A 26,389-nucleotide genomic window follows, 5' to 3' on the forward strand; every position below is an offset into this window, starting at 1 on the left:
AATGTCTCCGTCCCTCACCTCCTCCTGCCCCTTTGCCGCGCAGCCCTGGGCCGGGAAGAGCCGCCGTTCGGAGCATGGGGAGCTGCTGGCTGCGCCTCGCCGCGCTGCTCGCCCTGGGCACCCCGCCCAGCCTGGAGTACCAGGGTAGGGAAGGGCAGGAAGGGAAGGGGAGGGGACGGGGCAGCGGGGCCAGGAGCCCCCCGGGGGCGCGGGGAGCGGAGCCGTCTCTTCCCGCTGGGCCGGGGGGGGCGCGGTATGAAGTTCTGATACAGAAATATCATCCCAGAGGCACCGCTTTCCCCCGGAGTCAATGCTCACCTCCTTTTCCCGTGCCAGAATTTTGCAGCGGCATAAGCTCATACTTTCTCAGAATCTCCCTTCATGGTTCTTATTAGGAATATTAAAAGCCAAATGACCCGTTATGTTAGTAACATAAAAAAAAAATACACTAAGGTAGACAAAGCAATGAGTTACCAGTCCTGTTTCCTGACATGCTTTATTTCACACTCTAAAGTGCTCTTTGGGTTAAGGACAGTTTACAGAAGCTGAAGATATGGCCTTATACACAAAAGAAAGGTTGTTGTAAAACGATTTTCTAAAATATCTCTTGTAATGCTTCACTAAGCAATGTCTCTATGTGCCACGTGCATCTTTTCAGTACCTCCAGGGATGGTGACTCAACCTCTTTCTTGGGCAGCCTGTTCCAATGCTTTTGACAACCCTTTCCCCTAATGTCTATTTTAAACCTTCCCTGCCATGACCTGAGGCCGTTTTCTCTCATCCTATTGGTTTTTACCTGGAAGAAGAGACTGACCCACCCCTCACTACAACCTCCTTTCAGGTAGTGGAGAGCAATGAGGTCTCCCCTCAGCCTCCATCTCTCCAGGTTAAAAACCCCCAGCTTTTTATCCACAGTGCACAAAGTAGTAACATAGTTAAGGAAGTCAGGTTTTGAGCAGAACTGAGGGACAGCAGAAGTCTTGTTAAAACTTCATCTATCTTTTGTCTTCTCTGGCTTGGCAAACACGGACAAATTGTTTGTGACTTTTATGTAGCAATGGAAGTACTCTCCTATCAAAGCTTTTGCAGACTTAGTAACAATCAGGCAAAGGGGAGGATCGTATCCTAGAAATACAGAAAGTATCTTGCTCAACACCTGTTTTGCTCAACACACGTGTTGTGTGCAAATGTGGACATGTCATTGTAACCTATGCTCATTTAAGAATGCAGCTCTGCTTCCTCCCCTTTCTTTTCAGCTGACCAAGGCCCCTGGCCAGGAGAGCAAGTGCTGGGCTGTAAGTGTGGAGTTGGAGCTGTGGGGAGAAACTGAGAACAGCAGCCTCCACTGGGTGTAGGCTGTGGTGCTAAAGCAGAGGAGTACTTCATCAGATGTTTGATGTTGCATGTAAACATCTGTAGTCAATTTTGGGTGGGTTTAGCATTGAACAAGTGGTCTCTTTGAGGCTACTAAGATCACTTCAGGAGATACTTAAGTGTTTTGCTGAATGAGAATGGGCTTGAAGTCTAGTGTCAAGACATTTGGGATGGATTTGACAACCACAAACACAGGCAAAACTGATTCGGAAATGGTCTGATTTTGGTTTTGCACAAATGAGTGACTTTTGTGTATTTGAGTGTCCCCTTTAGTTGCCAGTTTGAACAATAAAAGTAAATGTGTCATCTTAATAATGAATTTCTCTTGTACAAGGACTTTTATTTTGTCAGGCTTACTGGCTTACTGTCATAGCTCCTCCTGCTTTCTCTGTCAGTTCTATGATGGGTTTATTCAGCACAGACTACTGAGCTCACAGTGACAGATGTCTGCTATGTGTTTTCCACTAAAATTCTTACAGTTTCTTTAAGAATCTGCACCCTAATACAGTGTACGTAAAGAGAAATATTTCCTACACATCCCATTTATACAGTTATAAAAATATTTGCTGTGCGTCCCATTTATACAGTTATAAAAATGTGGTGATATTTTGTGAATGAAGAATTCTTTTTTCCCCTAACATAAACAGGACAATCTAAGTTGTAGATTAAATGAAGTGTTACTTCATGCATTTTTCTTGCCATCTTCCAGAACAAAGTCTACAGCTGTTTTTTACAGGAAGCTGCTATACCCTGGGCCATGATGTGGGACATCTGCAAAGCAGCTCGTTCTTGTCATTCTTCCTCAAATACCCAGTTTCTGACCTGTGGTAATTTTAGCACTTCCAATGCAGAACAATGCTTTGTCCTTACATGGCTCAGTAGCCAATTTTGAGCGCATGTGAAGCAGAAACACTTTGATTTATGGCTGAGAAAATGGAGATGAAATGGTGATTTGCTCAGGGTCACTGGTGGGGTGGCACTAGTGGGGAATGAGGTGGCAGGTCAGGCCTGGTGGCTGCCAGGAGAGCAGCTGTCTGCTGACACAGGATGGCTTTGTTGGAGGGCTGCTGTGTAACTCAGGTGTACAGCCTGGTGTGGGTGGGTGAATTTGGAGAGAGGTAGGGGACAGAGTGCCAGGTCCGGTGTGTGTCCAGTGCCAGAGTGAAGAAGGTCGTGTGGAGACAGAAGAGAATCTGGCACCTCTGGGCGAGGTGGTGCTGCTGTGCCCAGGGCAGTGATGTGGTTGTGGTGTAGATACGTCCTACCAGAACCATCCCAGCTCTTCAGGGACAGCCCTTGGGGTTAGACTGGTTCTTCATGGCATGGTCCAAGGCTGGTGGGTGATGCCCAAACTGTCCTTAGTGCTCCCAGTTTGTTCAGGTTCTGCTCTGTGTCGGCTGGTGGGCTCCCTGTGGGAGCGAGGCTGCCCCAGAGCAGGGCAATGACGACCTTTCTTGTGTCCCCAAGCCAAGTCTGTTGTGGTTTTTAATAAAACATTGCTTGTTAAGAAAGAGACACAACTTGCTTCTCATTCTGAGCTAGAAAATGAGCTGGAAATCGGAGATGTCAAGCTCCATCAACAAAACCTCATTTCAGGGTAGAAATTATTCAATGAATAACTCTTTAAGGCCAGCTTTTGTTAGAAGATGTTCAAGAGGCGTTATTACTTCTTGTCTAAGGATCATTATTTCTTGTCTAAGGAAAGGTAAATATGCAAGAGCTCATATAATTCTAAGATTTACTAATTTTAAATGCTAAAGTCATTGCACACTAAATTTTGGACAATTAAGAGTGATAACACTGAGGTAACAGTTTTATAACCCTCAAAGTGAGTAATTAGCTAAGAGTATCCCAGTTTTTGACAGAGAGAACGATATTTAAGAGAGGTGTTCATTTACACATCAAGGTCTTCATGAAGCCCTCGGGGATCACAGCTTGTTCTTTATGCAATACAGTCAGGCTTCGAGTGAAATAAATTTTGGTTTTATGTTCAGAAGTTTCTCAGATGTCAGTGTTTAGGCACCAGAAATTCAACCACAACAATAAATATAAAAAGTCCAGAGAAATGGCTTCCAAGTGATAGGAAACCTTTGTTATATGTAAACCACTTGATTTCAGAGGAGAAGCTGTTGAGAAGTTCACTTGATCAGGTCCCAGCTCAAAGCTTTCTGAAAACTGATGTAAGGATTCCCAATGATAACAGCAAGCTTTGAATCAGGCTCAAGGTGAATTGTGAGGGTTTGTTACTTTTACAGTACATGTGACCACAATTTTCCAGATTTTTCATGTTCACATAACTGTAGTTTTGGTGCAAGAATCTGGTCTGATGTGGAGCACACGGTTCTGCCGCCTCCCTGCAGTTCCCTGAAGGAGCTGCCCAGTGCTGCAGGCTGGTGTGTCCTGGGTGCCAGCACCCAACACGCAAGTAACATGATGAGAAGGGTCCTGATAGATGCAGAGTCTCATCTTCAGGTGGTCAGAACCCTTGTGAGCAGTGCTGCAGCTGGTGCTGTGGAGGGCACTGCCCTTCTTTAGACCAACCCTTTGCACTAAAGCTGCTCCTGTGAAGTAGCCACAGATACATGAACTGGGTTTGCTTGAGTCCAGTAGAGAAAGAAATAAAGTTTCACTGTTTTCTGTGCAGTTTATTTTATTTCTTTTTTTTTTTTTTTTTAATAAGAAATAGAGTCTAGCAGCAGATGTGTCATTTGTGCATGAAATTGGTAGCTTATTGAGGCACCTAAATTATTTAATTTTGTCTAACTTTAGGTAGCAGCTTGTACAGACCATGGTCTCATATGTCAGCAAATGGCAGTGAAATACCCCCATAGCTGTAATTTGAGATACTATGTATGAGAAGGTCCTGTAGTGTAGTGCTGAGACCCTGAGTACCTGCCTGTTGCATGCAAGGTTTTTAGAAAGATTTTTCAAAGGGGGAATTTGCATGAACCCTTCTTTGTAGAAAGGACTTTCATAGTATTTAGACTAGACTTCATGCTCTGAAGCCACTGATTTTAAATAAATGCTGCTTAGGGATATTTTGAAGGCTTTCTTGCCAACTGCTACCCAGTTTATTGGTTGTTTGCTACTGCTAGCAGTTTATTGGTGAATTAATTGAATAGTAGTGTGCTCCAAATGGTTTCTGGTTTTTAGAAAGGAGTTTCTACCTCTATTTTAAGTTTTTAGCCATTGCACAGGTTTTTAAAAGTATAAAATTTTACTGTCTCTTTATTTGAACAACTCCATAAAAATTTTTGAAACCAAACTGTGTTTTTGATCTGAATGTAACCTGTGTTTGCAGGTAATATACCTCTGGCTTTTGTTCTTGGTGTGAGGATCATACAGGTTGTTAAAGAGAGTTGTACTTGAGTTATGCACATTTTACTTCTGCTATTTGGCCTGATGGCTGCTAACAGCCACTGACACTAAAGAACCACTTTATAGTGAAACCTTTGATGTGCCCCCTCACCTGTACCTCTGTTCTCTCTGCTCTGTAGATCAACTACATGGCAACTGGGCTTTCCATAATAAAAGAGCTGTGACTTGACATGTGCAACTTAACATTGCACAGCATTGCTCTAAGAGCACTGAGAGAAATGTACTATTTCACCTGATCATCAAATCAATTTGCCCCTTCCAGATTCACTATAAACTGGGTCTGCTATGATTCTGAGCTTCAGAGAAGCCCACGCTGATGACATTGCATAGATTATTGCATTCTAATCTTGCATGTCTTTTCTCAAATCTTTCTTTTATTCTTAATTTATATTTCCTTTCTTGCTGCAGTTTTTTTTCTCTTGTTTTGTATTGTAGGATCGGGATACTCACCCCTTGAAGATGACGAGGATGTGTATGCACGCAATAGATATAAAGGTGAATGTTTTGCTTATGTGCTAAAGAGGATCAACTGGTTGCTGAGAGAAAGCTTCGTTCTTTTTCTTTTCCTGGATCAGAAAATCTTGGTGATCTAGCTCCATGGTTTTTCTCATGGATTTGTATATCCGGATTTAATTTCTACTGTTTTTAACAATGGAAATTAGACCAAGTACTGATCACAACTCTCTTATGCACCTGAGTAAGTAAATTCTGCCCTGCCTTTGCTCTGGGAAGATTGGGTTGTTAAATCATGAAAATCAGGAAGAGCTTCTCTTTCTTCTTCATACATCCCAACAAAACCATCAATGATAAGCTGACTCAAAACCTGAGCTTACTGATGGTGATGTATAGAAGTATGTGCAAGAGAACTTGATTTTCAGTACTTTTTTTTTTTTTTCCATAAAATTGTTTGCCTTTCAGGTTAACCTGCTACCTGAAATGCCAAGTGAAGTGTGTTTAAAAAATGAATGTGTACATTCAAAAAAATAAATTAGTAGCTGGATGAATGAAGGGACTGGCATTTTAGAAAGCAAATTCAGGTTTTCTTCCCTGTTCTGGAAGACTTTGCTATTCAGCAAAACTAAGACCTTTTTTTTGCCACTGCCAGTAAATCTTCCACTTGCTATGTCCATTTTCTTAAAAAGTCTCCTTCTGTCTCAATACCTTTCTCCTCTGCCAAAATCCCTCAGGAGCCCAGACAGTAAAGAAATTTGGCATTTAATTTGTCACTTTAAATGGTGTCATGGTTACAAATGGTAACTCCGATTTTTTTTTTGTTAAGTTGATCTGTGGACATGTTAACAAGTTGTAATAATTTTGATTACTTGAAAATAGTGGCCATTAGTGTCTTGTTGTACGTTACTGATTCTCTGCAAAGAATCAATGGACCATTGAGGTAAGTGATAAAGTAATTCAGACATTTATGAACAACAAAGGGGAAAGCACTGCTGTTATGTCTACATTGCTGTTTTCATAAATGTCTCATGTTCCTTCCAGTAAAATACTTCGGTATAACATTTTGCTTTCTAACACATGCACAAATAGTTCTCTAAAGCTTTATTTAGGCAAACTCATTTTTCTTTGCCTTTTAACATGAGGTCCTCTTCAGACACATAGAAAAAGAATTCCAGAGACCATGAAGATAAATCAATGCCAGTTCATGCCAGGGCAGGCAAGTAGTTAAAATGTGGTTTCTTTATAATTTCCTTTTATATGGTGATCCAAAATGAATTATACTCATGTCAACCAAAATGTCACCAGGGTAAGTGAAACATAATGACTCATTCACACAGATATTAAAAACTGCCCCAAGTTTGGAAGCACTACTGCCAAATGTTGAGGAACAGACAATGTGAATCTAAGAGTGTAAAGCATTGGAGTAGAAAAGGCTCAGTCTTCATTAGCATACTTCTTTATGTTGGCTTTGAGGGAAAGGGGTGGAGAAAGACAAAGCAAGAAAAATGGGCTGTGTGGCAATGTTCAGAGCTTCTCCTCAGATGTCCAGTCCAGTATTTTGGGTGTGACCCATTGCTCAGCAAATAAAGCTTCCCAGTAACAAATAACTAAATGGATTTTCTTAACTGATGTTAACATACATAAGCAGCATTGGTTTTCTTCTTTGCACATGTACTCACTAAACATTGCAAGCAAGCACACAAATTCATCCTCTTTGACATCTGCAAACAAAACATTGCAGTTTACTGGGAGGGGTGAAAATCGACCTCCTACTAAACCCTTTTGTCTTCATCTGGATGTTTGTCCACTTTCTCAGCTTTCCAGAGAAACGTTGCCAAGATTTTCTGTGCCCACAGCATTTTTAAAGAGTTTTCCCCTTCCTCCCTGGTCAACCTTCAGCTCTGTTGGCTGGTGTACCAGCAAGCAACAGCACAGCTGGTCACTTTGCACGCTGCTTGTGAAGGAAGTGCTCAGCTGAGGCTGGTGTTTAGACAGGACCAAGGAGTTGGGGGAAACGATGCCCCAAAAATGCTTTCCTTCCTGCCACTTGGCATGGCTGGCTGTGATCACATTTCATGGGAAAGGGCTTCCTGTGTACAGCATTTCCTGTGTTCATCACAGCTGAAGTGCCACTGCTCTGGTGATCCTCATTCTTAATGGGTTTTCTCAAATACTATACTGATCAAACAGTAGCCCCAGCTGTAGAGGCAGTACTGAGACTTCAACCTTTTCTGCATGCTGCCTGTTTTTCAGTGTTTTCAAACACAACATCAACCTACTGAAATGTTTTACTACCAAGTGATAATTCAGGCTATTGTGTCACTGAGGAAATTTCTAGTTCTTTCTAGTTTGTGCTAAGGCACAAACTTTTTATTAAACAAAGAAACAGTACATAGGTCCTAAAAATTCAAATTTCAGTTAAGTGAACAGAGCCTGGTATAGATGGTGAAGTTTCAGAAGAGATGCCTGGGAAACCTGTAACTTTTCTAATTCCCAAAGCCTTCAGGAACATGGCTGAGCTTGCCTTGAGGCAGAGAAGAGCTTTGTGACCTTTCAGGGCTCCACACAGACCTAATATTCTACAAGTACTCTGTGTAGCTGCTTAGCCTTTGAAAAACCAATATGTGCCTTCACTAAAAATCAACAAACTTTGATCTCAAACTTTGTTGTATCGTTTGATGTGCTTTTTAAGTTAGCTAGCGTTTTTTCCCAGCAGTATCAGTTGGTCTAAACCCAGATATTTGGCCCTTGTAAACCCTGCCTCACCCAATTCCTTCTAATCACAATCAGTTCTAGAGTATTATGTTTTAGATTAAACAAATGTTCCTCCTAAGTTCTGCAAGTTATTTGCATCCAAAAGCATGTCTGCTATTGTTTTTCTTTCTGACAGTATCATTTAGTCCAGTTTAAGATGTATTTTACCCCTCCCTAAGAGCCTTGCTTTGTTTCTCTCTGTAGACCACTGTAGCTGCAGTGGCACTACAGGAAAGGCATTTTCTTTTTCAGTATTGTGTTTGTGCATTAAACTGCATTTGTTAGCTGTTGGCCATTTTTTCTTTTCAAAATTTATGTGCAGCTGTTTACTCAGGGCAAGTGTGTTTGTAAACCCACAAAAATTTAGAGAAAAACTCAGGCAATTTGCAATACCTGAAAGAGCTGCTTTGCCTTTTTTTAATTATTATTAGCCTGTTGATCATGTTGCATAGCATATTTGTCTTAACACCCTTTACAAAGGAAATCAGCACTTGGATGTGCATTTGGAGTTTATACATGTGGAAAACCTGAGGCATAAATATCTTGAACTGATTTGCTGAAGGATTACCTAACTGGTTGGGGCAAAAGCTCGGCCCAAATGAGTTCCCCCAGTTCTGCCCCTTCAGTCATTGTTGTCTCAGTACCTTCAGATTTAAACCCTTCTGCAGAAAAACTGAGGTCTCCTCCTTAGTGAAGGAGATCCTACATGATCAGGCTTGTAAATAAATGGAAGTTTAGGGTGTCTGAGCATTAGAAGAACAAGTGAGACAGAAAACCTAGAAATTGTGGGCATGAGACCACTGAAGGGGAGATTATAGTAACGCTGTTGTTAGCTCAGGAGTAGGAGGATTTCTCCAGGAGGTGAATTATGTGGCTGAGCCAGAAAGCTGAACTGCACTCTACCCTTACACTGCTGGGTGCTGCTAGACTGGCCTGCTTGTGTCCTGTGCCTCAGCTACTGTGTATTTGGTGACACTGGGAATAATGTCACTTATACATCTTTGTGAAGGGTTTTCAGGTGTATCGGCGAAAGACAAAAGTAAGCATGTCACAGTAAAATACAACTGCTTCAGAAACAGACTAGTCTAGAGGAATGTGCCCTTGGTGTAGCACAAAACTTGATAATTAGTATCTGTAGATGCTGTTTGTGTTTACTCAGGACCAACACAGCAAAGTACAGATGTAAAATGTAGTTTCCATTGTGGAAGTGTAAATATGTCCTAGAGACATTGTGCTCTGAATATAAATATCCCATGTATCAGAAATAAAACAGGCTGTATTGATTTTTGTTTATTTAATGTGTGGACCTGATCCAAATAGTGTAGGAAAATGTACATAACAACTACAGGAATCAAGAGCTAGAAGTGAATATCTGCCAAAGATGATCTAGAAATTATTTTTAAATGTCTCTTGTGACTTTGTGAGTATGAAGGCTAAAAGTCTTTGTGTTTTGTTTGTTTGGGGGCTTTTTTCCATCTTTCTTGCAAAATTCAGATTTTTTTTTGTGTCCCTCCTGCATGTCACACATTGTCACACAGGATTTCAGGACCTGTCGTCTTTCTCTTTTTGCCTTGCAATCCCACCCTCCATCCCTCCCTCCTTCTCTCCCAGTATGTCCTTTTCAAATCATGGAACTGAGAAAGGGACAGGCTTAGTCACTCCTTGTGTAGGAAATTCCTACTGAGAAGCTGCCCATTTTCTTGGTGCACCCTGTTGTCAAAGCTAAACAAAGGATGTGAAACTTTGGCTGGGAAGGGAAAATCTCTGCTTGATACTTCACCAATCAGCATCAGAGTATGATGTTAAATCCTCACAAGAAGATGGTACCCATATCCTGAATATTTTAAAGTGTAGCCCTGACCAGTTAATAAAGATGCAGTTTTATGTACATGTGTTTCCCTTTTCCTCATTAGTTTGGTAGGAACATTAGCTGTGAAGTCACAGCCAAATTCCAGCTTTCCTCTGACTTGACAACCCCATCCATATCACTGTCTTGCATCCAGGAGCAACTAGAAAGTGGTACTCATGCTTCAGACTACATTTCCATGATATTAGGCAAAAGTCACCACCCATCTTTGGAGGTCAAGAGCAGGACACGTGATGTTCAGACTTTTGAGAACATTTAGAACTTAATTTAATTTTATGCAGCTTGTGTTCCCATTTCTGAATATGTGCTAAATAGAGAGTATGCTTATGAATGAACATTGACATCCTCTAAAGGATTTGACATACTGCAGGGGTTTGTGCTGTCAAATACATGCTTCATATATATATATGCTTTTGTGCATACGTGTAGCCAAATGCATGTTGCCCTTGGAAGCTATAAATTACTACTAAAAAGAGAGGGATAAAGTCAGATTTTTCTGGAAAGCTCTTCACTTGTCTGTTGGATTGGATACTTGCCTTCAGATTTAGAAGGCTATTTAATTTGTGAAGAGTATTTGAATGTTTCTTTGTGGCACCACAGAGCTGTTGAGAACAGCAGGGGAGCAGCTGCTCTTGCACACTTCACACGTTTTAGTTCAGGCTTAGTCCTGAGTGCTAGCTTTGCAAAATTGGAGCTGTTCTTAAGCACTGAACAGTTGTTCTGGCACATGGAGGATGTGTACACATGAGCTTGTCATTGGCAATATGATTTATGTAAGTGACATCCGTTCTAACCGTGGTAGAGCTTGAACCATCACAGGGTTCTGCCAAGGCACTGTCCTTGCTGCACAAATTGTTATGGCAGTGGAAGATCTTTTTTTGGATGAGCACTAAGAGAGCTAGGTGTAGAAAGCTGACAACTACAGCTAGACCAAAGGTGTTCCTAATGCAAACTTTCCTTATCAAAGAGCAGTTAGACGTGTCTACTTCAAAACAGGAAGGAAAAACACTCCAGCTGTCATCAAACTGCCCACATGGTGGCACACTTATTCCATGGACAAAAAGCATGGTAAAACCCCACTTATCCTCTCAACCCCTTCCAATCTAATGACTACAATCTTTAATGTTTTTCATAAAAAAAGAGCTGCCAGTCTTTGGAGGGCTGACATTTGGATGCGTAAAACTTATTGCACCTCCCTGCAACATTCTCCACTTTGAGGATTCATGGCTTTTAAATTAAGATATTTTTTCCCATTTCTTCTCTGTGACCATGAATAAACAAAGCGATTTTATGTTTGTTTCTGAATTTTTACATTTTTCTAATTGTTATGTGTGGATTTTTTACTTCTCTGTGCCAGAAACCCCGTGGTGCTCACCCATTAAAGTGAAACACGGTTACGCAAACTGCAGGACACCTCAAGGGGAATATTACAAGAATGTGTTGGGCACAAGATGTGATATTCGCTGTCAAAAAGGCTACGAACTGCATGGCCCTCACCAGCTAATTTGTCAGTCAAGCAAACGCTGGTCTGGGAAAGTGCTGTGCAAACGTAAGTGGCTACGAAATCTGTGTGTGTGACTTGTGCTGCAGGTTCAGCAGACAGTACATTTTCATTTGTCTTTGAAACTGATCTTTGGATTGTTACTGATTTTTAAAGGTTGATAATATAATTGGATGTGTATATTAGTTTGTGGCTGAGGATCTTACAGAGGTGCATGGCATGATGAGTATCTGAGTGGTACAAATGCCCATGGCAGATAGGGAATGTTTTATGAGTGTGGGATTTTGATTTGTGGAAGTAGTTTCATGGCAGAATCATAAAGCTGCTTTAAAATACTGCCCATCTTGGACTTTCTAAGTTGACACAAGTTGTATCAGTGTCTAAATGGGGTCTTGCATTAAAACATTTTCTGAGAAGAGAGGAATAGGTACTTGTCATCCCTTTTCTCATATAAATGTTGTATTAGACTGCTAATGCTTATGCAGAGCTAAATTTCAAATGCTTCTAATAAGAACAGTTTGGAAAAACCTCCAGTGGACAAGAATTTCTCCCACTTGTCATTTGCCAGCTGCATCTTTATTTCTGTGTAATACCCTGCATTCCCGTTACTCTAAAGGGGGGGAATAACAGGTTTCCGAAGTCGTTGTTTCCTTTTCCAGAAAAGCGCTGCCCCACCCTGTCCATGCCGACCAATGGGGGTTTCAAGTGTTTGGATGGTGCCTACTTTGGCTCGAGGTGTGAGTATTACTGCTCTCCAGGATACCAGCTGAAAGGAGACCGGATAGTGACGTGCATGGACAACAAAGCGTGGAGTGGCCGGCCAGCATCCTGCGTTGGTAAGTAGGATACAGGGGCTTCATCCTGGGAAGTCCACATCTTCAGGTACCTGCTAGTGCCCAGCTCTTGCAAGTAAACTCCAAAATGCCTTTTTATCCAGCTGATGGGGAGAAAAAAAGCAACTGTCCCTCTTAAGGAAGCAGAGAACAGTTTTCCAACAGATGCAAAGTTCTGTCACTCAGTACTTTGTCCAAAGTGAGTATCCTTCTTACACACAAGCTCCAAGTATTACCATTTTAATAAAGATGAGGCTGATGTAAATGGTCAGCACTTTTCAATGCTTTGCTCATCTCCTGGGTGACTCCTTGGTAGCCTGTAATTACTGTGCTGCTTTTCTGGAATGTTCTCTGTGCTGGAGTTCTGTCACGCTTTCTGCAGCTTAATGATAAAACAGGTTTGAAACTAAATCCATTGTCTGACCTGTTGTTTTTCTTCCTTGGGATCATGGTCTCCAAGTATATCCAAGGACTATAAATCGATTGTAGTTACCAGCATGGTTGCAGCTAATTTAAATTTCAGCCTAGTTCACATTACTTATGCCAGCAATTTTCATTATGTAGTCAGTGGTCTCCTGGGAACCTCAGCAGGAATAAGTGTTTCTATATACATAAACCAAAAGAGAGATAAACAAATATTGAAATTTAACTTTCCTGACTACTAATGAAATTTCAGCAGATAATGGAGTCTCAGCTGCTGGCTACCCTTTTTCTGGGAAGCCTCTGATAAAAGCTTCAGCAGCCACCCACAAAGGGAAGTATTTTTTGTCCGTCTGAATTGGCTACCAGTAATTTCAGCTTGTGGGTGGTAGACTGTTTGTGCTCAGTGTTTTCTCTGTAAGATAACTTGGTTTTCCTCAGAATGCCTGTGGCTCAGTTTAGGTTAGCAAATGGTTTTGGAGTCTCTCCACTGTAGCCTGATGTTCATAAAATTTTGTTCAGGTTTCCTGTTATTTGGTGTTGTACAAATGTAGAAATGAGATGCTTAGGTCTAGACTGTTTGTGGCATCTCTTGTTTTCATTTACAAAAACAAGCTTTGTCCTTCTCAGTAGTGTGGGCAGAGGAAGCAAAACAAACCCTTTTAAGTTTGGAAATTATAAAATATTGTCTTCTGTATTTCCTGGTAATTTCAGAACATCATCTGTTTGCGGCAATGGGGTGTTTGTCACAAAAGGATGATGTCTTGCAAAGTAAAGTAAGCAAGTACGTTTTAAACAAAAGAAAAAGAGGCTATGTCAACACTAACACTTCTTTTTTATTCCAAAAATGCAGGGTACCTATTGCAAAGGGTGTGATTGCAAGTCCCAAGTAACCCAGTAAAAGTAATATTATGATTTAATTTCTGGTAGTGCCACATAGGGTGGAGAAAGCCCCTTCAAACCTTGTGTGCACTCAGTTCCTATATGCACATAGTGAGGTATACAGTTAGCAGATTGTTTAATAAGGTTATCTTTTGACCTCCTGATAGGTAGTATACAAAATTTCATGTGACTAAACATAATTCCACAGTTTTTGGCATTGGATATGTAAAAAATTACTTCAGACCTGCACTTGAAATGCTCTGGGAAATAAGGGACTTTCCTCTAACTTTTTTACTGTTCTGCTTAGCATTTTTGCACAAAAATTAGGTAAGTTTTAGCAGTCACAGAAGTCCTTACAGATAGTGAGTATTCAGGCCTAACAAAGCAGAGTGACTCTGTACTGTCCTTCCTTCATGTTGCTGAAATAACTTTGATTAAAAAAGATCAATGTACAGCTGCTTTTGCTTATCAGTTAGCTGAAAATGCCAACTTGAATAATACTTCCACTATAACCCTAGTGCACTGTAACATATATTGAAATACATATTTTCTTCTAGAAAATTTAAAAATGTCAATGTCTTTTCTTCTGGAAGAGTTTCCTTTTCCTGCTTATTCTATAACAGAGGTTGTGGTAAATGTTTGTCACCATGCTAAGTCATCCTCTTCTCATATCCTAAGGCTGTATTGATAGGTAGTTACTAACAGCTTCCATCTGAAACAAGATTTACACTCTGAGTCAGTGATCACACAGGCCTTTATAATGGATGTTTTGAAATACAAATCAATCCCTTGTGCGGGCGGGTGGGGAGAGCAGGACAATGTTTTTCATTCTCATTTTTATGATTTCATCTCTTTATGCTTTTGATATAGACTAATGCTTTGAACTAACTTCCAGCCATTTTTTTATGTCATCAGCAATAACAGCATATTCATGGAACAGTAGACAGTTTACCCATCCCATACAGGCCATTGAGTAAGCAAGCAGTGGGCATTCAGAACCATCCCTCTGTTTCTTTCCTCTTGTCATCCCAGATTCACAAGCAAATAAATGTAAACCTTTAGCAAACTGTGAGAAAGAATGTTAACAAGCTCTTTAAATTTTGTTGAAATTGTTAATATGGCCAATTCCTGGAGTATGTTTAAAAAAAAAAAACGACATCCAAACCAAACCAAACAAAAAAACCCCCAAACCAACCAAAGAAAAAAAACCCACAACCAAAACCTAAAACCTGTTTGAAAACTTTGCATTTTTCTCCACAAAGTTCAAAAGGCTGATTTAAAATGGAGTGTTCCACTGCTGAACTCTTGATGCCATGTCTGCAATGCCACTTCCCCACATGGAGCCAGAGTACCAGTTGCTGCTGCCAGATAGTCAAGAAAAATGACAGAATGTGGCTGAACAGTGCCACATTTTTAATGAAAACTCAATCTCCATGTTCATGATTTAAACCTTGCAGGCGAGAGTCTGACATTTAATACATAGCCCTGCTAAACAGCTTAAATAAATCTGCTTGGCTTTTCATTGCTTTTTCAGCACTGACATTGCAGTAAAAGCTAAGACTTGCTCTACCAAGTCAGAGACCTTTGCAGTGTGTCCTGGTTCCAAGTCTGCCTAGGAATACTTATTAAATGAGGGTCTGACACTCCAGCGCTTACAGGACAATTTTTCCCTCTGATAAAACCTCTCCAGCAGTCAGCAACCTTGAGGGTTCCTCTGTTGGGGTTTGTTTTGGAACCAGTTTAGTTTTCTGACCTGCAGGTGGGCACCTTGTTCACATCAGACATTTTACTGAAGATTTTCTTGGCATAGTTGTGTTTCAGTTTTGTCATTTGTGCATTGCCTGGATGGTCTCTGGTCACCTTCTCTGCGTTCAAACGGGCTGGGGTTTTTTTAGACCTGTCTTCCTTCAGCCAGGCTGTGCCCAAAGTGCTTAACTTGCTGTAAATTTGCCATAACTTTGTACAAGGGAATGAGAAAAAAGAGCAGTGAGCACTGTTTGGTGTTTAACACATCCCAGTAGAGACTGCAGTTAGAAAGCCTCTTTGGTGGACAGCTGCTTTCTCTTGACCTATTTCCAAGCAGAGTTATTCTGTCTGGGTTTATTTAGTGCCTGTTGAATGCTAACAGGCAGCTGAAATGACCAAAACAAATATCCTCCCCAGAAATGTTTAAGTCCAGCTAAAAAGGCTGCCTGGCCCCTGGGTTCTTGGTGAGTTGGTTCCCCCAGTAACTGCATTGTTTGCCTTTATGGTATGGAAGTCCAAGCTAGTTCATACCAACCAGTCTTCTCTGCACTAAATAGCTTAACGAGCTTTCTGATTAATTAAGAGTTTAAAGCACTGGGTCCTTAAATGCTGCTCTAGCTTTTATTCCAGCATCACATTTATTTGATTTATACTGTCCACAGTGGTGAGTGGTCACCGCAGTGAACTAATCAGAACCAGAAGCAGCCTTGGTGAGGCTGGGTTATTTCTTACCCTAATTCAGCAATGTAGCTTCCTAGAGGAGGGCAGAGCTCTCACAGGCTGCAGTGTCAACAAGTTTTCACACATAATTGGAGGGTGCTTTAAAAGTAAGGGAGTGAATAAGAAATATGAGGAATGGAGACAAAAGCATCAGGACTGGCAGTGAATGTAGCTGAAGACAAGCAGCTGTGCATCACCTTTATCCTCCATCAGGGTCTTCTGTCATTACCACTGTTCCTTTGCTTCTGAATAGTAGTCACAGTGTTAAACAGATAAACAGTCTTTCAAAATGTACCTACATTTTTTTTGTATTACCTGTAAGGCATTATTATAAGAGTTATTAGGAAAAAATCAAACACAGCATTAATTTTCTGCAAAATTACAGTTGTACCAGTCTTCTGTTGTTTCTTGTTTTGCCATTACTGCAGTAAAAATAACCATTATGTTGAGAGTAACATGAAAAGTTATCATGCAGAGAGAAATGGACGTTAAGTGTGCTTTAAAAATGCTCTTAATCACAATGTCTACCTCACAGACAAACAAAGAGAAGAATGCAGATAAAGAGAACAGAAACTTCTTGGATACAATCTTTGACATCCCTCCTTGAAGTTCAAAGGTGTCTATTTGTTGACATTATCTTTTAACTGATGTAAAGAAACTATGTATTAGACGGTACTATACATACTACATACTATGGCTATGTAAAGAAATTTGCAATAACTTGTTGTAATGTTTTTTGCATTGTAAAGGACTGATCATTGTCAGCTCTTACTCTTCCCACAAAAAGGTGAGAAGTACTGGCTTCACATGCCTTGGCTGGGACATCCCCAGTGTTGAGGAGGCCTGGTGAAGTCTAGGCCAGGTCCTGGGTTACACTGGGAAAGAGCTGTGAAGAAAATGCATAGCTCCAAGAGGTGCACCAGTGCCCATTTCTGTGACATTTATTTCAACAGACACCGAACCTCCGAGAATCCAGTGCCCAAGCGTGAAGGAGAAAACCGCGGAGCCCAACAAGTTGACAGCCAGAGTGTTCTGGGACACCCCAGAGGGACGGGACACTGCTGATGGGATTCTGACAGAGTAGGTGAAAATCTGTAGATGTTTGTGTTTTCTCCTTCTTATTCCTTGATTAGAAATTCAGCTGATGATGGTGGCTGGGTACTCTTTCCCTGTAAGTCATCTAAGATGCTTATTTTGACAACTTGGAGGTGAATTGTTCAGGAAGTAAATAGCAGATTGTTGTGGTTATTTTAGAGCTGATGTAATATACAACAGCATTTTGACCTGTGAAATTTTCTGGAGCTCCTTTGCAGATCTCATAGTCAACAAGTTTTCTTACAGCAAGTTACCTTTTGTACACAATGAAGAGAGAGTAGTGCACTGGAGGTAGCAGCAGAGGCAAGTTTGACTGCCTTAAAAAAAACCAAGGTAAATTGTGGTACAAAAAAATCATCTTTAGCCTTCTTCCTGAACTAGTGCTGGCTACTGATGTCCCAGGGTTCTGCAGTTACCTTTAAAATAACATTCCTTGTTTGAAACTTTAGTAACTTTAGACTTAAGACTTCAAAATTTCTTTATCAATTTTCATGGTTTCGCAGTCACATTTCCCAGAAGAGCAAGGTGTGCCTGTTATGGTACTACTGCCTCTGATTTTCCCATTTTTATCATGCAGGATTTGTGTCAATCTGTTGAGATTATTGTAATGGTAGGAGTATAGAAAATCTGCTTTTTTCGATAAGCATGTTACATCTTTCAGCAGTGTAATAGTGGGCTGATTAAGCTTAAAAGCTCAAAGTTGTAAGCGTAAAGATATTCACACTTTGTAAGAATAGAAAAAGGTGTTGAAAGACACAATGGTATTGCCCTTTTATTGCTATAAATTAATAATATTAGAAAGAAAAATTCATTGTACAGTTAAAACCAATATTGCTGTAAAGGTCTGATGTAATAATTCTATGACAATTAACAGCATTAAAAAATTACACCTGATAAAACAAAAATTTTGGAAATGACAGAATAAAGAAATTCCAAAGTCTTTTTGCCTGATAGGAAAAAACAATGAGAAATGTCCCATGTAGATTTGTCATACAAGTAACTGTTGTCAGCTCAAAAGAGGTAAACTCTTGATTCTGTGGAAGCTTTTCCATAAACCACATCTCTATTTTTATAAAGTCTTGCTAAACTGTGATGTTTTTTAGAGTATGCAGTGCTTTCCTTAAATGCCCAAGGTCCTGCAGCTCCATGAGTACATAAGCTTTTCAATTACATGGAACACTACTTTACCTCAGTGCCCCAATACTGAGGATGTGTTTAATGTATCTGAATTCTCCTGTCTCATTTGCAGGATAGGGGCAAATTCCAGGCAAAAATGCTGCTGTGGATCACCACAGCCTTCTGACTAGCCCCAGTAATCACACCATGTGCCTAAGAGTATTGTCTGTAGGAAGATACTGCTGAACTTACGAATGTCTGTCCTGCATTATCTCCTGCTTTAGTGTTATTTTGAAAGGCCTGCCACCAGGGTCACATTTTCCAGAAGGCGACCACAAAATCCAGTATACTGTGTATGACAGAGCTGAAAACAAAGGCACTTGCAAATTTCTTGTTAAAGTCAGAGGTAAGAATGTTGTTTTACCCTTTAAATACAGTCACTGATTTGCATCTGGTTTAGCAGGCAATTTGAAAATGTCCTTATTTCCGTATTTATCTGCATATGTATGCATATATAAACTCTGTGTTGATGCTGAAAAGGAGAACACAGTCTTGCTCAAGACCCTGGGGGCCAGTCTGCAGCAGGGTGCAGCAATCCTGCACACGAAGGAAGAGCTTCATTAATCACTCCTGAGTCCTGCTCCATACCCCTTCCTTCCTGCAAGCTTCTTGCTGATACCCAGCTTGTGAGCTGCTGAAAGAAAGATGTAAAGGAGTTTTTTCAACTGTGAGTCACATCTGTCAAGTAGGGCTGCCCTTTCACAAGTCCAGATCTTCAAATCCGGATTTGAATCTACAGAAATTGAACCCTGTAGGTTTTGGCTTCAGCTCTTGATGCTCCCTGACCTTTTGTCACTGTGATACCACAATCACATGCATACAGCTGTACATCTGTTTCACTTCAGTTTACATAAAAGATCAGGGTGGGATTTGTTTTGGTTGGCTGGGGTTTCTAAGTACATACATAATACAGAAAGCAAACAGAAAAATGTCCTCAGTACTGGTATTTCACTGGCCTGTGGTGCCCTCGTAGCAAATGGTGATTCATGCCTTGTCTTTTTGTTGGTTTGTTTGTTTTCTCTTGCTTGAAGTCAGGCGCTGTGTGAAATTAAATGCCCCAGATAATGGCTACATCAAGTGTTCAGGTGATGGAAATAACTATGGTGCTACATGCGAGTTCTCCTGCATTGGTGGCTACGAGCTGCAAGGAAGCCCAGCTAGAGTGTGCCAGTACAATTTGGGGTGGTCAGGAGTGGAGCCAACCTGTGCACGTAAGTGAGTATTTCACCACTTTACCAGAAGGACTGACAGAGCAATGGTTCTCAGGGCACTGAGAATTTGGGAAGTGGGTGTGGGGTGGAATACAGCTGCAGCATCCCAGAGGTAGGAAACTTAATATATCTTTGTCTCCTCTGCCAATTTGCACTTAGAGCTGAAGGCTTTGCCACTTTTGGCTGCTCTTTCCTATGGTGATAATGGTACCTAACAACTGATAGTTTGATTTAGCTCAAAGCTCTCTACAAAATGTCACATTCTGAAGCCAATCCATCAGCCAGAACAATTTACAATAAAATCATTGGCTTTGATGAGGCCAGCATTTCACCTGTATCTTCTCTATTATTGTTCCTTGTTCTTGTGTTTCTGCTGTCTAACCATGCTTGTAGAAATAGATCTCTTTCCAGTATGCTCTATAACTTTTGTTTTCATTTTAATTCTAGCCATGAATATTAATGTGAATGTGAGGACTGCAGCTGCGCTTCTGGATCAATTTTATGAGAAGCGGAGACTGCTAATTATTTCAACTCCTACTGCAGCCAACTTCTTCTACAGGATGCAGCTGGGAATGCTGCAGGTAAAACACATTTAAGGGGGGGTGGGCAACTATTTTTTTTTCTTTAAGGAAAGACACAAGAGGACAAGCTCCACTGTTGGATATAAATCCACAAACTTCAACTGTTATATTCCAGCCAGTGGAGGATCTGGCTGAAACAGTTGTGGTTTGGGATTAATCCTTTTCACAGGAGTTTGAGTTGAAATATCTCCCCAGTCTCTAACTCAGCTTCAGTCTGGATTGTGCTGCTTCTGACTGACCAGTCACTGAATCCCAGGCAATTCTGCCCCTCCAATCATCCACAAATTAATTTAATATTAATTTGCACTCAATAATAATTCCCTCACTCAACTGCTAAAAAAGTTGAAAAAAACCCCAACCCTCCAGCGCTTCAGTGGATGCAGTTCATGTAAATCAGGCTTACAGAATTTGTAACTACCATGTGAGGAAATGTGAGTAGCTTCAGAAATAACAAGTGCACCAGCAAACAAAGGACTAGAGACTCAGCACAGAAATCGTCCAGTGCTGGAGATAACACTGGAGTATTTTGTTAAAAACAATTAAAACTTATTGTAATTGTCTTTCTTAGGTGTTGTAGTTGTGATGCTCTTGCTAGCTTCTTGCTAAACTTAGAGATGTATCTCCAAAATGTATCTGTGTTCTCAGGGAAAGAAAGGAAAGGAACCAGTCCTGTATTCTTTCACAGAAACAAGTGCTTTTATCTTGTTTTTTATTTCTCACAACTGTAGCAAAATTCAGTATAAATAGTCATTGGGATATGACAGGATTATGTTTTTAACTGCTGGCTTAAGTTACAGTTGTATTTAAGAAAAAAAAAGTTTTTTTCCCCATTAGATAAACTTGCAAGAAAATTCAGTATATTTATGAAACTGAAATAGTTTAAGATACTAAATTTAATGGCTATAGTACATTTTTCCATGCTTGACAGTGGGCTAATAAGTTGGCATGAAAGAATACTTTCTGCAGTCAACTTCTATTTCACATACCTTGCTTCGACTGACAAATTAGATTACAGGGCTTAATACCCTGGCATCTTTTCACTACAGAGAGAAGTTTATATATCTCTAAGTGGTCCCTGTGTGTTGTTTTTTTTAGAGCAGCTAAGAATCTGTCATTTACATTGCCTGCAGTCTTGAGGCTCTAGTTCTTTGCCATGAAAATTAGAGAGTTTTCAAATTATGCTCTCGATTCAGTTTAAAACATCTCACTAACATAAGAAGATGGGACTCTATGAACACTTGCTGCACACTCCAGACATCCTCCTGTTCTCTCCCTGGTAACTAACACACCTGTTTCTTCTTTTAACCCTTCCAGCCAGCACAGTGTGGGTTAGACCTCCGACACGTTACCGTGGTTGAACTGGTTGGTGTGTTCCCAGCTCAGATAGGAAGAATAGGTGTAAAGCTGCTGCCTCCATCTCTTGCCCTGCAACTCAGGTAAAGGAATCTCTCACTACTGTTGTGTTTGCACCTTATCATACAAAATGCATTGCTTTTGATTCGCTGCATCTTACTCTCTAAATATACATATTCTATTCTAATGTACCTAACTAGACACTATAAGGTAGATGTTGATGAGAGTCCTTTAGGATTAGTTTGCTCTCTGCTCTCTGTGTGATGGCTACTGCAAATTCACAGGCAAATAAAAATATAATAACAAATTTAATATTTATTTAATTTAATTTATTATAATTTTAATATCCCCATAGTCGTGATAGGTCTATATTTTTGGGTACTGCCACCAAAAACACTCCAGGCATATCTGGAGTGTATTTGTGCTGGAGTTGGTCTGATGCAAACAGGACAGGCCACAGACCCTTTGCCATGGAGCAGCTGCCAGGGCAGCCCCAAGTGGCAGCAACAGCCCATCCTCTCTGCACCAGCAGTAATCCTACGGACACTGGTGGTTGTGGCCAGGCCTGAAGGGGAAGCAGTGGTGGCTCTTTGAAGTCTCACATGTAGGAATGATATGGGCAGTATTTCAAAGAGGAGATTATCTCAGCCTCCTCACCCCAGCTGCAGCATCAGCAGTTTTACCGAGGTGCCTGAACTGGTTTGACTTGGGTTTAGACTGGCAGAGGATTGGTTTTCAAGTGAAAGGGAGACTTCAAGTGCCAGCATTTCCATGAGACAGGAAGACAATAAAAGCCAAAAGTGAAACTGTGGCAGGGAAAGTAGTAGTTATTTAGAAAAAAGAGTCCAGGAGCATTTTAGGCAACATATTCTGTGATATGCCTGATGAAAGAGAGTTAGTTTTAGTTGGAGACAGTGCAAATTGCTGACACATCAGAGAAGGGTTTGTTTTCTATTTAAAAAAAAATATTCTCTATAAAAAGAAAAAAGAGAACACAAAGAATCTCTTTTTACTTTTTTGAACAAAAGTACTGTTAGTGGAGTTGAGATGGTTTTCTTGTGGCTCTGTAGAAAATAATAAGCTCTCTTAACACCTCATCCCTGCTCCCCTGCAACCTTTAATGGAGCTACATTTCAGAAATGGGTATAGTATGACCTGCCCTGCACTCAGTGAAAGTTAGTTTTCCATTGATTTTTTTTTCTCAGTTGTTCCTTAGTGTGTGAATTACAGCTTTCCAGTTCTAGAAGGTACTTAAATCAATATGAAATGCACTCTTAAACATCGTGAATAATAGCATTGACTAGAACTGGCATTTCAGTAAGCTAATGAGCACAGGTACCCTAGTTAAAACTTTGGAAAGTTCAGAAGTTTAGCATTTGGATTTTTAGAAGGTAAGCATTTTCCTTAGGTGATATGAGGCACAAGATGAATGCAGTTTTCTATCACCATTGCTTAGCTTTAATCTTTATTTTAGCTTGAATTTAATGGCCAAGCTCCCTAATTGCAACAAGACTATGCCTAGAGAGCTCAAACTTGTTAGAAGGCTGAGGAAGATCAATTTTGAGACTTCACACCTTTCCAACACCTCTCCTCCCAAACTCTCTTCTTCATGGCAGCTTTTCTGTCCTCATACCATTTTCTCTCATGGCTGCCTGAATTTATTTGCCCCACACTAATGATGATGACTGACAGTGTGTCTGAGGATCATCCAGTTCATTATCCCTTCAAATCAAAGATGAAAAGAGCAGCACAGATAAGATTTTGTTACTCCTGCACCTTCAGAGGAGCTTAAATGACCTGTGGAAGAAAAGGACTCCTCCCTGATTAGGAAGTGGCTTTTGTTCTCCTAAACTGGAGTCACCACCAAGTAGATGTTTGACTTGGTAAAAATGAAAGCAGACTCCAAAAATTTTGTCCTGTGTTTTTTAATTGTGATTTTATACCATGTGGAAGCCAAGAAAGGGAATAATCTACTATAGCTCTAGCTTCATCACAATGGTTTTCCTTAGACAATGTATATACTATCTTTTGCCTTACCTTTTTTCACTCTTGTGATAGCAATAGGTAATGGCATGTGCTATACTTAGTCAGAGGTCTGAGAAAAAAACAGAGCTGGGTGCAGTACCTTGACCCATCCCTAATGCAGGTACAGCCTGCAGCACATGCAGGCACCTTCTCTTTATCTGACTCCTTGTTCTTGATGCTGAAACAGAGCAGCCTCTGGGCAGCCCCCTCTGACCATCCCCACCTTCCTCTGCTCAGAACCAAGAGGCTGGTTCTGCCCTTTGTTAGTTGGAAGTGCCCAGGCAGTAGGTGACAGGCTTTAACAGAAGTTCCTTACTTTTCAGGCTGCTGCTGAGGATCCCCCATTACAATTTCAACATCGTGGTGATGGACAAGCACGGAATGGACAAGGAGCGTTATCCTTTCCCAGCAACACCAGCTGAACTCTTTGCCCTTATTGACAAATTTCCCTTGAGAAAAGATGAGATGAAACTGCAAGCAGAAATTGGTCAATCATGTCCCTAATTCAGGATTTCAGGGCTTGCAGTTGTCAGTGAATTTTTTTTAATTCACGTATTTCTCTCCTTGGTGCTACACAAAGCATGGCTTTTTTAATCACTGATGTGATTTTTTGTGTGTATCGGTAAGTCTGTCCAGCCGTGTAGCTGCTCTGCATAGAAGTATGCACGATGCTTTTTTGTACTTTCAGTCATCTTTAAATCATAGAATCACAGAATGGCCTGGGTTGGAAGGGACCTTAAATATCATCTAGTTCCAACCCCCCTGCCATGGGCAGGGACACCTTCCACTAGACCAGGTTGCTCAGAACTCCATCCAACCCGGCCTTGAACACCTTCAGGGGTGAGGCATCCACAACTTCTCTGGACAGCATGTTCCAGTGTCTGACCACCCTCACAGCAAAGAATTTTTCCCTAATGTCTAATTTGAACCCATTCTCTTTCCGTCTGAGGGCATTCCCCCTTGTCCTGTCACTACATACTCCTGTAAAAAGTCCTTCCCTCAGGTACTGGAAGGCCACAGTTAGGTCACCCTGAAACCTTCTGTTTTCCAGGCTGAACAATCCTAATCCTCTCAACCTTTCCTCATAGGAGAGCTGCTCCATCCCTCTAATCATCTTGGTAGTCCCCTCTGGACTTGCTCCAACCACACCTTCTTGTGCTGGGGACTCCAGAGCTGGATGAATAGGTTTGCTATCTAGTGGAATTTCTTGTACAGAGCGCGAAGAAGTGAGGCACATTTCTGGGAGTTTATTTGGGATTTTTCATTCAGTGTAAAATTGGGGTTTCTTTCTTACTGTTTATAATTCTTTTTATTAATAAAATATTGTTTTGCAAACAGATAGTTGTCTAAAATTCCTCTTGGAGATTAAAGCTGGTTGATTGATTCAGAAGTTGGATCAAAATACCTCTCTGCAGACCATTAAAACAGCCATTAACCTCACACTGAAAGTGTACAAGCAACCCAGTGGTGTCTTTCAGCTCCACTAAAAACATGGCCAATCACAGACACAAAGCATGAGCCAAAGGCAACACGAGCATCTGTTTTCAGCAGCAGCAAGGAGAAAGTAGATAATAGCAGCAATGTGGAAATCACTGCCACAGGGAATATGATAAAGGAACAATGAGCAGTGTAGAGGATGGGCATTAATTACTGAAGGCCACGTACTGCAATGCTTTATAGAAACATATGGTCCTACCTGGTATGTTTCTGCTTCTGGCTTTTAATGTCCAACCATCTTGGAGTAGCAGATTTCTTTCCTCTCTTCACCTTGGAGACAGACCAGACTGTCTATTTGATGGCAAGGAAACATTACCCCCAGGGAAACTTCATTGAGGATTTGTCACTTCCAGAGCTGTGAAAATACTTGTTTGCAAATAGTCACTTATAAAGTAACAAAAAATAGTTCTATGTTGAATAAGAAGTATTAGGAGGCAATCAAAAAAGGAAAAATTTTTCTGTTGTTTCATTATAGCCCACAGTCTTGCCAATCCACTGCAAAGAATATATATAGTGCATGAAAATACAAACAAAGGAGTGAAGATTGGGAATTTCAGCTTTGGATGCCTGTTTACAGGATATGGTGCATAATTTGATATTTCTGAAAAGCAACACTCCAGTGTCTGTGCTGTTTGTTCTTGCCCATCAAGGGCACGGTCCTGGTTTTATCAGCCAAATGCTTGTTTGACTTTGACCATAAGGTAGATTTTTAAATTTTACACTCTGGTATCAGCAGAAGAACAGTTTTACCATCATCTTTAAAGCAATCCTTACCAGAATTCAGGCTCTCAAGCTCTCTGAAATTACAAAAAAAAAAACAAACAAAAAAACAAACAAACAAAAAAACTGCCCCCAAAAACCAAAAACCCCAAAAAAAAAAAAAAAAAAACACAAAACAAACCAACCAAACAAAAACACAAAAAAACCCCAACAAACCAAAAACAAACCACACAAACTTTTTAAGAGAGATGATCCCTCATTAATTCACTATCAGGAGCAGACTGTGAGGAGAGGGAAGTCAGCCACGGCACTAGCTAGCAAAAGCTAACTTGTGGACTGAGGCACCAAGGAGAGTGGTGGCATGCCATGTCTCCTGAACAGGATGGTCTGCTTTCCAGTGTTAGGAAATTGTTGCTAAACACTGAAGAGTATGACCTGTGGAGGGCTGCTGGTGATGCTGATGTCAAAGGCCGGGAAGTTCAGGATACTCCCTGAACTTTGCAGGTGGTGGTGCCGGGTTTGCAAGGATGAGCAACTGGGGGTCAAGGCAGCCCTGGCTGAGCTTTAGAAGTGTTGCTGTTAGGAATAAGCTGCAAGGACAAGAGGGGTGATGAAAAAATCAGAGAAATAACATTTATCTTCCAGACCTGACCAAGCCCAAAATAAAGTAAGTCCTGAACCCACTATAAAGGAGCAAGGAGTATAAGAGCCAGCATGGTGGTGGACATGGCTGCACCCCAATTGCCTTTTCTCTGCTGTCTAACAGCAATGGTTAAGAAAATTAGACGGGGCCAGTCACACCA

The 26,389-nt window shown here is 40.8% G+C and overlaps 1 protein-coding gene across 1 annotated transcript; it reads left to right on the top strand.

The window, feature by feature from the left end:
- Positions 1–43: 43 nt before the first annotated feature.
- Positions 44–24,118, top strand: SRPX (sushi repeat containing protein X-linked). Its single transcript, XM_018084004.2, has 10 exons — positions 44–144; positions 5,188–5,247; positions 11,184–11,375; positions 11,987–12,163; positions 16,882–17,008; positions 18,424–18,545; positions 19,231–19,410; positions 19,858–19,991; positions 21,306–21,427; positions 23,693–24,118. The coding sequence occupies exons 1-10, from the start codon at positions 75–77 to the stop codon at positions 23,871–23,873; spliced, it is 1,365 nt and encodes a 454-aa protein (XP_017939493.1). The 5' UTR covers positions 44–74; the 3' UTR covers positions 23,874–24,118.
- Positions 24,119–26,389: the final 2,271 nt, after the last annotated feature.

Source organism: Manacus vitellinus, unplaced genomic scaffold, assembly GCF_001715985.3.
Source record: "Manacus vitellinus isolate BGI_N305 unplaced genomic scaffold, ASM171598v3 scaffold_7_pilon, whole genome shotgun sequence".
NCBI lineage: Eukaryota > Metazoa > Chordata > Aves > Passeriformes > Pipridae > Manacus > Manacus vitellinus.